General features: G+C 44.9%; 1 protein-coding gene across 1 annotated transcript in view; it reads right to left on the bottom strand.

Annotated features, from left to right (window-relative positions):
- Positions 1–9,990, bottom strand: part of msh3 (mutS homolog 3 (E. coli)) — a 278,450-nt gene that overhangs the window by 248,806 nt on the left and 19,654 nt on the right. The window contains exon 6 of the mRNA XM_078213881.1: positions 6,006–6,146. Within this exon, the coding sequence (XP_078070007.1) occupies positions 6,006–6,146 (141 nt within the window). The remainder of the gene's footprint in view (positions 1–6,005; positions 6,147–9,990) is intronic.

The raw sequence follows: 9,990 nt of genomic DNA on the forward strand, positions 1-9,990 counted from the left end.
CACAACACCAGGTTCAAGTCCAACAGCTTTATTTGGTAGCAAAACCCACTCGCTTTCGGAGCGCTGCTCCTTACCTGACGAAGGAGCAGCGCTCCGAAAGCTAGTGGCTTTTGCTACCAAATAAAGCTGTTGGACTTTAACCTGGTGTTGTGAGACTTCTTACTTGATTTTAGTAAGCATCAAATAAAACACGCAATCCGGTATGAATTTTAGAAGTTAGTTTCTGCAGTAGTGAGAAGCATTGAAGGAGAAAATTGCCAGCAGAAATGGGCATTAGATTGTGTTCAAACTCAGCGGTGAGCAAACTGGCTGCCCTGTTTCCTACACTCCACCAGTGACCACACCAAAAGTATTTAATTTTATTTATTCGTGTCAGGAGTAGGCTTACATTGACACTGCAATGAGGTGACTGTGAAAATCCCTAGTTGCCACACTCCGGCGCCTGTTCGGGTACACTGAGGGAGAATTTAGCGTGGCCAATGCATCTAACCAGCACATCTTTTGGACTGTGGGAGGAAACCGGAGCACCCGGAGGTAACCCACGCAGACACGGGGAGAATGTGCAGATGTACAGCCAGGAGTGAAACCCAGGTCCTTTGGAATGTTTTGAGGTCATGAAAGGCTATATATAAATGCAAGTCATCACAGAATCCCTACAGTGCAGAAGCAGCCATTTTGGCCCATCCAGTCTGCATCCACTCTCTGACAAGATTATGGTATTTGCTACCAAATAAACCTGTTGGACTTTAACCTGGTGTTGTGAGACTTCTTACAAGATTAGCTTAGCCAGGGCCTCTTCCCTGCCCTATCCCTATAACCCTACACATTTATCATGGCTAATCCATCTAACCAATGCATCTTTGGCCACTAAAGGAAACCCAAGCACCCAGAGGAAACCCACGCAGACACAGGGGGAACATGCAGACTCTGCACAGTGAACCAAGCCAGGAATTGAACCCCCAAGTCCTTAGTGCTGTGAGACAGCAGTGCTAACCACTGTGCCACTGTGTCCTTTCAGCGTAGAGATCATTTTTTAAAATTCATTCGTGGGGCATGGGCATTGCTGGACGGCCAGCATTTATTGCCCATCCCTAGTTGCCCTTCAGAAGGTAGTGGTGAGCTGCCTCTTGATTTGCTGCAGTCCATGTTCTGTGGGTTGACCCACAATGCCATTAGGGAGGGAGTTCCAGGATTTTGATCCTGCGACTGCGAAGGAACGGCGATATATTTCCAAGTCAGGATGGTGAATGGCTTGGAGGAGAACTTGCAGGTGGTGGTGTTCCCAAGAAGGCAAATGGAATGTTGGCCTTTATCGCTAAGGGGATGGAGTATAAAAGCAGGGAGATCTTGCTGCAATTGCACAAGGTACTGGTGAGGCCGCAACTAGAATACTGTGTGCACTTTTGGTCTCCTTATTTGCGGAAGGATATATTGGCCTTGGAGGGAGTGCAGAGAAGGTTCATCAGGTTGATACCAGAGATGAGGGGGTTAGCTTATGAGGAGAGATTGAGCCTGTACTCGTTGGTGTTTAGAAGGCTGAGGGGAGATCTTATAGAGACATATAAGATAATGAAGGGGCTCGACAGGGTACAGGCAGAGAGATTCTTTCCACTTAGAAAGGAAACAAGAACTAGAGGACACAGCCTCAAAATAAGGGGGAGTCAGTTTAGAACAGAGTTGAGAACATAGAACATAGAACATAGAACATTACAGCGCAGAACAGGCCCTTCGGCCCACGATGTTGCACCGACCAGTTAAAAAAAAAACTGTGACCCTCCAACCTAAACCAATTTCTTTTCGTCCATGAACCTATCTACGGATCTCTTAAACGCCCCCAAACTAGGCGCATTTACTACTGATGCTGGCAGGGCATTCCAATCCCTCACCACCCTCTGGGTAAAGAACCTACCCCTGACATCGGTTCTATAACTACCCCCCCTCAATTTAAAGCCATGCCCCCTCGTGCTGGATTTCTCCATCAGAGGAAAAAGGCTATCACTATCCACCCTATCTAAACCTCTAATCATCTTATATGTTTCAATAAGATCCCCTCTTAGCCGCCGCCTTTCCAGCGAAAACAATCCCAAATCCCTCAGCCTCTCCTCATAGGATCTCCCCTCCATACCAGGCAACATCCTGGTAAACCTCCTCTGCACCCTCTCCAAAGCCTCCACATCCTTCCTGTAATGTGGGGACCAGAACTGCACACAGTACTCCAAGTGCGGCCGCACCAGAGTTGTGTACAGTTGCAACATAACGCTACGACTCCTAAATTCAATCCCCCTACCAATAAACGCCAAGACACCATATGCCTTCTTAACAACCTTATCTACTTGATTCCCAACTTTCAGGGATCTATGCACACATACACCTAGATCCCTCTGCTCCTCCACACTATTCAAAGTCCTCCCGTTAGCCCTATACTCAACACAACTGTTATTCCTACCAAAGTGAATTACCTCACACTTCTCCGCATTAAACTCCATCCGCCACCTCTCGGCCCAACTTTGCAACCTGTCTAAGTCTTCCTGCAGACTACGACACCCTTCCTCACTGTCTACCACACCACCGACTTTGGTGTCATCAGCAAATTTGCTAATCCACCCAACTATACCCTCATCCAGATCATTAATAAATATTACAAACAGCAGTGGCCCCAAAACAGATCCCTGAGGTACACCACTTGTAACCGCACTCCATGATGAATATTTACTATCAACCACCACCCTCTGTTTCCTATCCGCTAGCCAATTCCTGATCCAATTTCCTAGATCACCCCCAATCCCATACATCTGCATTTTCTGCAGAAGCCTACCATGGTGAACCTTATCAAACGCCTTACTAAAATCCATATATACCACGTCCACTGCCTTGCCCCCATCCACCTCCTTGGTCACTTTCTCAAAAAACTCAATAAGGTTAGTAAGGCACGACCTACCTGCCACAAAACCATGCTGACTATCACCTATCAATTCATTACTCTCCAAATAACTATAAATCCTATCCCTTATAATTTTTTCCAACATCTTGCCGACAACAGAAGTGAGACTCACCGGTCTATAATTCCCGGGGAAGTCTCTGTTCCCCTTCTTAAACAATGGGACAACATTCGCTAACCTCCAATCTTCTGGTACTATACCAGAGGCCAACGACGACCTGAAGATCAGAGCCAGAGGCGCTGCAATCACTTCTCTTGCCTCCCAGAGAATCCTTGGATAAATCCCATCCGGACCAGGGGATTTATCTATTTTCAGACCCTCCAGAATATCCTGCACATCCTCCTTATCAACTGTAATACTGTCTATTCTACTCCCTTGCAACCCAGTGTCCTCCTCAGCTATATTCATGTCCCCTTGCGTGAACACCGAAGAGAAATATTGGTTCAATGCTTCACCAATCTCCTCCGGTTCCACACATAACTTCCCTCTGCCATCTATAACTGGCCCTAAACTTGCCCTAACCAACCTTCTGTTCTTGACATACCTATAGAACGCCTTAGGATTCTCTTTAACCCTATCCGCCAAAGTCTTCTCATGTCCCCTTTTAGCCCTTCTAAGCTCGCTCTTCAACTCCCTCTTAGCCAATCTAAAGCTTTCTAGTGCACTACCCGAGTGCTCACGTCTCATCCGAACATAAGCCTCCTTTTTCTTTTTAACCAACAAAGAAACTTTTTTGGTGCACCACGGTTCCCTAGCCCTACCAATTCCTCCTTGCCTGACAGGGACATACCTATCACAGACTCGCAGTAGCTGCTCCTTGAAAAAACTCCACATGTCGGACGTTCCCAGTCCCTGTAATCTCCTAGTCCAACCTATGTTTCCTAATTCTCTCCTAATAGCCTCATAATTACCCTTCCCCCAGCTAAAACCACTGGCCCGAGGTTCATGCCTATCCCTTTCCATCACTAAGGTGAACGTAACCGAATTGTGGTCACTATCACCAAAATGCACACCAACTTCCAAGTCTAGCACCTGGTCTGGCTCATTTCCCAGCACCAGATCCAATATAGCCTCACCTCTAGTTGGCCTGTCTACATACTGAGTCAAAAAACCTTCCTGCACGCTTTGAACAAAAACTGACCCCTCTAACGAGCTAGAGCTATAACAATTCCAGTCAATATTAGTCAAGTTAAAATCCCCCATAACAATTGCCCTATTACTTTCACTCCTAAGCAGGATTGACTCCGCAATCCTTTCCTCAACCTCTCTAGAACTTTTAGGAGGTCTATAAAAGACTCCCAACAGGGTGACCTCTCCTCTCCTATTTCTAATCTCCGCCCATACTACCTCAACAGATAAGTCCTCATCAAACCTCCTCTCTGACACTGTGATACAATCTCTGACCAATAATGCTACCCCTCCCCCTCTTCTACCTCCTTCCCTACTTCGACTAAAACATTTGAACCCCGGGACCTGCAGCATCCATTCCTGCCCCTGCTCTATCCATGTCTCTGAAATAGCCACAACATCGAAGTCCCAGGTACTGATCCACGCTGCAAGTTCACCCACTTTATTGCGAATACTCCTGGCATTGAAGTATACACATTTCAAACCCTGCTCCACCCCACCTCTGCAATGCCGTGCATTGCAGTCCCCATCCATGCATCCCTCACTTTCAGCCCCACTACTCAGGATCCCTCCCCCCCCCGAATCAGTTTAAACCTCCCTGCATGGCCTTAGCAAATTTACCCCCCAGGATATTGGTCCCCTTCTCTCAGAGGGTAGTGAATCTCTGGAATTCTCTGCCCATTGAAGCAGTGGAGGCTACCTCGTTAAATATGTTTAAGTCACAGGTAGATAGATTTCTGATCAATAAGGGAATTAAGGGTTATGGGGAGCGGGCGGGTAAGTGGAACTAAACCACTATCAGATCAACCATGATCTTATTGAATGGCGGGGCAGGCTCAAGGGGCTAGATGGCCTACTCCTGCTCCTATTTCTTATGTTCTTATGTATCTGCTGCCCTTGTCCTTCTAGATGGAAGTGGTCATGGGTTTGGAAGGTGCTGTCTTAGGATCTTTGGTGAATTGCTGCAGTGCATCTTGTAGATAGTACACACTGCTGCTACTGAGCATCAGTGGTGGCGGGATTGAATGTTTGTAGATGTGGTGCCAATCAAGCGGGCTCCTTTGTCCTGGATAGTGTCAAGCTTCTTGAGTGTTGTTGGAGCTGCACCCATCCAGGCAAGTGAGGAACATTCCATCACACTCCTGACTTGTGCCTTGTAGATGGTGGATAGGCTCTGGAGACTCAGGAGGTGAGTTACTCGTCGCAGTATTCCTAGCTTCTGACCTGTTCTTGTAGCCATTGTGTTTATGTGGTGAGTCCAGTTGAGTTTCTGGTCAATGGTAAGGATGTTGACAGTGGGGGATTCAGTGATGGTAACACCATTGAATGTTAAGGGGCGATGGTTAGTGTTTCTTATTGGTGATGGTCATTGCCTGGCATTTGTGTGGCATAAATGTTATTTGCCACTTGTCAGCCCAAGCCTGGATATTGTCCAGATCCTGTTGCATTTGAACATGGACTGCTTCAGTATCTGAGGAATCGCGAACGGTTACTGTTATCATTAAAATTATAGCACAATGTAATAATTAAATGCATAAAATTAGTGAATTTAGAACAAGGCAACAAGGTCATAAAGGACAACTACAGACAATTTTCCAGGAGGTAAGGAACACATGGAGAAATGGAAGTGTTTGTACATGATAACTAAACTGTTACCTGAACAAATAAATGCCACATTAAACCAGATAAAGTTTATATCTACAGCTCCTAATTTTGGGTTCTCGCATGAATGTAGGCATTGCACAGAGTCCCAGCACAAAATTAAATCTTAATCCATAATTCCTTCAAGTATGCCTTACAGATATTAACTTCCACCAACGACATAAAACACGTTTTGCACAAAACGCCAGTCTGGGTTAGTGTTTATATCTCGAGCGTACATTTGTAACTTCAGAAGCAATTTATATTTGGATACATTTGTTGTGAAGGGATTCTTACCACAAGCCCGATCTGAACTCCTTGCTTCACGTGGTCCTTCTTCTTCTGTGTCTGTTCACAGATACACATCAGGTAGCTGTTGGGAAGTTCACTTGGCACATCTCCGACTTCAACGGAGTCATTATCCAGGTTCAGCAGTGGGTTAATATGTAACAATCGTCAAGGAACATAGGGCAAATGAGAAATTATACATCGGCATTTAGAGTCATAGAGTCAGAGGTTCCACTTAAATCTTGACCGAATTTGAGTTCAGAAATCACAAATTTGATTCAACTGCACTCGGTAATCCTTGCAGACAATTCTGAAATGTATATGTTGCTTAGATATAGACTCAGTACAGGAACAAGCCATTCAACCCAACAGATAGGTGACACTGAATTATCAGGAGGTTGTTAAAGTAATTTGATCTTGGCCATTTTGGTCCAACTTTATTCGAAGCTTGTTGCCATCATCCTATGCTAACTTTAGGTCTGGTACTCTTTGGGTAGATAGGCTGGTGAGACCTCCCTGTGAAATGGGAAAGTTTCAGAGGAATCCAATGAATTACATTTTAGGATTAAAATAAATTTCTGCCCAAAAAATAGTGGGAAATTAATCATTAACATGGGAGGCAAGAATCAATCGGATTCGCTCATTCACTTCCTGATTCAGAACGACCAAACAGAAATCCAAACTGGAGCCTGACGGACATTCATAAAAAGACACCAGCAAAGTGAAGACACCAGCAAAGATTGATGGTTGAATTTGATAACTCTGTATCAAGCGAAGGACTGTGGGAGCAGCAAAGAACAGGATGTGCAGCTGTGGAATGAACACAGGAGTTGATTGGACAGTGGCTGTTGCTATGCCTTGAATGTAGAGTGATTGAACAAAGATCCTGGTGTGTTCCTGAGGGAATTACAACCCCCTGACAGAGGCACGACTCTTAGTATTCATGACCAAAATGACAGTGATCGATTAGCAGCTGTCCTTGGAGTACATGGCTGGAAGCATGATCAGTACCAGCAGGATCTCCAAGGAGAGACAAAAAGAGATCGGCAGCAGTGACCTAGAATTAACCACTGTAGAAACATGACCCCGAGTCTGGGAGTCGGAGAAAGCTGAACAAAAACCATCAGCATTGAACCTGATCAGTTCACCTCGCCATGGGTTGTATCTCTTAAGTCCAATTCGTGAGTTTGGATATTTTGCAACGTTCTGGTGCCTTGTGAATACTTGTGTGTATAACACAGTAGGTCAGAGGTTCGTTACTTTCTGTATAACGAAGTTTGATTCCTGATGTAATGTTGCAGTAACAGTATTATAAAGGAGATTTGTTGTACAATAATTTGAGAGTTTGAGTGTCTTTGTCCACAGCGTCAGCTGACCCGGGTTCAAGAACAACAAAGTGTCTTGGGGCAGAATGTTTTTGTTTTACTATTACATATTCTCAGGGTGTGGGCATCAATGGCAAGCTGGCATTTATTTCCCAAGGCAACTTTCCTCAAGGAAGTAATGCTGAGCCTTCAACTACAGTGGTTTGATATAACTGACTTTCTAGACCACTTTGGAGGGCACTTCAGAGTCAACTACATTTGTGTGAAGCTGGAGTCACATATTGGCCAGAACAGGCCATTCAGTCCAATAGATCCATACTGGTGTTTATGCTCCATGCAAGCATCATCCCATCTTATTTCATCTAACCCCATCAATACATCTTATTCCTCAATTAGTGGACCTTTCAGGTTTATACGCTAATTAGACAACTCCACGACTCCTACTGATTTGAGTTTTCGATTGACAGATCATTCTCTTTTTAAAAAAATATCAATGGGTTGGATTTGAAACCACGTACTCTGCATTATTTGACTATTTTTATTCCGGTAACATGACCACTCTACCAGACCAGAAAATAGGACAGCGACTAAATCACCCCGAGGTTCTTATCTTGAGGAAAGGGACAACTAAGAATGTGACTGATAGAGATCTTTTAAAATGACAAAATAGTTTGATTGGCAGTCAAGGAGAAGGTGCTTCCACCTGTGGGCCAGATAGGGGTAAGATAGTCAGTCACGAGTAAATTCAACAAGCAATTCTGGAGCAAGTGTTCCACCTCAAAGGTGAAAACAATATGGAACCACAGGGAGCATTTAAGACAAATTGCACAGATGCCTTTCTGAGGAAGGGAAAGATACATGATGGTGCAAGGAAGAGGATATATTGATGGGGTTAGATAAAAAAAGGCTGGAGGATGCTCATGTGGGGCATGGAAACTGGTATCGAACTGATAGACTGAATGGATTTCACAGGACAGAATCTGGCCAAAGTACATAGAACCAAGAGAAAGATGGGGCATACATCCTTGAGCAATGTGACTTGATGCTACTGTGGAACTATAATCTGCACCTTGAATGTAGTGCGACACAAGGCTACAGATATAAGATCTCAAAAATATTTTTTTTAAAGTTTTTAAAGTTTATTTATTCGTGTCACAAGTAGGCTTACATTAACACTGCAATGAAGTTACTGTGAAAATCCCCTAGTCGCCACACTGTTCCCTGTTCGGGTACACTGAGGGAGAATTTAGCATGGCCAATGCACCCTAACCTGCACACCTTTGGACTGTGGGAGGAAGCACAAACCAGAGCATCCGGAGGAAACCCACGCAGACATGGGAAGAATGTGCAAATGCCACACAAACAGTGACCCAAGCCAGGAATCGAACCCGGGTCCTTGGCGCTGTGAGTCACCAGTGCTAACCACTGTGCCACCGTGCCGATTGTAGAAACTTGGTAAAGATTAAAACAAAACCAATTCAATGTTTCTCATTTTGAACAAAGAACAAAGTATAGCACAGGAACAGGTCCTTCAGCCCTCGAAGCTTGTGCTGATCATGATGCCCTAACTAAACTGAAAAGAAAAACCTTCTGCCCTTACTCGGTCTGTATCCCTGTATTCCCTCCCTATGCCTGTACGCATCCAGATACCTCTTAAATGTTGCTAATGTGCCTGCTTCCACCATCTCCACTGGCAGCGCATTCCAGGCACCCACCACTCTCTGCATGAAAAACTTCCCCTGAACATCTCCCTTAAACTTTCCCTCTCACCTTGAACCTGTGCCCCCTTGTACTGATCACTTCCACCCTGGGAAAAAGCCTCTGACTATCTACCCTGTCTGTGCCTCTCGTAATTTTGTAGACCTCTATCAGGTCTCCCCTCAGCCTTGGTCTTTCCAGAAAACAATCCTAGTTTAATCATAGCCAACAGAGACTAGGCAACATCCTGGTGAACCTTCTTTGCACTCTCTCCAAAACTTCCACGTCTTTCTGGTAGTGTGGTGACCAAAACTGCATGCAATACTCCAAATGTGGCCCAACCAAGGTTTTATTGAGCTGCAACATGATTTGCCAACTCTTGTACTCAATGCCCTGGCTGATGAAGGCAAGCATGCCGTATGCTTTCTTAATCACCATGGCCACCTGTGTTGCCACTTTTAGGGAACTGTGGACCTGCACACCCAGATCCCTCTGTATGTTAATGTTCCTAAGGGTTCTGTCACTTACAGTATAATTCACACCTAAATTTGATCCTCCAAAAAATGCATCACCTCGCATTTGTCCGGATTTAACTCCATCTGCCATTTCTGTGCCCAAGTCTCCAATCTATCTATATCCTGTTGTATCCTCTGACAATCCCCGGGACGATCGGCAACTCCATCAATCTTCATTCCATCCTCAGCAACTCCACTAATCTTCATTCCATCCTCAGCAACTCCACTAATCTTCGTGTCATCCACTGACAGTGATTTTTTTTAAAAACTAACAGAGGAAAATAATGGCAGGGCTTTTTTTGAGTACAGGAATTTACAACACTTTTTCATATCCTAGAAATATCCGATTCCACTCCACTGTTGGTGGTGTCCAAGGTCAGCAGAAACCATTTCCCCAAAACCCCAACTAGGGCCTCCTCCTCAGCACAAGCAAACACGGTTATTTAGGCTGGCACT

The sequence above is a fragment of the Mustelus asterias genome, chromosome 6 (assembly GCF_964213995.1).
Source record: "Mustelus asterias chromosome 6, sMusAst1.hap1.1, whole genome shotgun sequence".
Classification (NCBI taxonomy): Eukaryota; Metazoa; Chordata; class Chondrichthyes; order Carcharhiniformes; family Triakidae; genus Mustelus; species Mustelus asterias.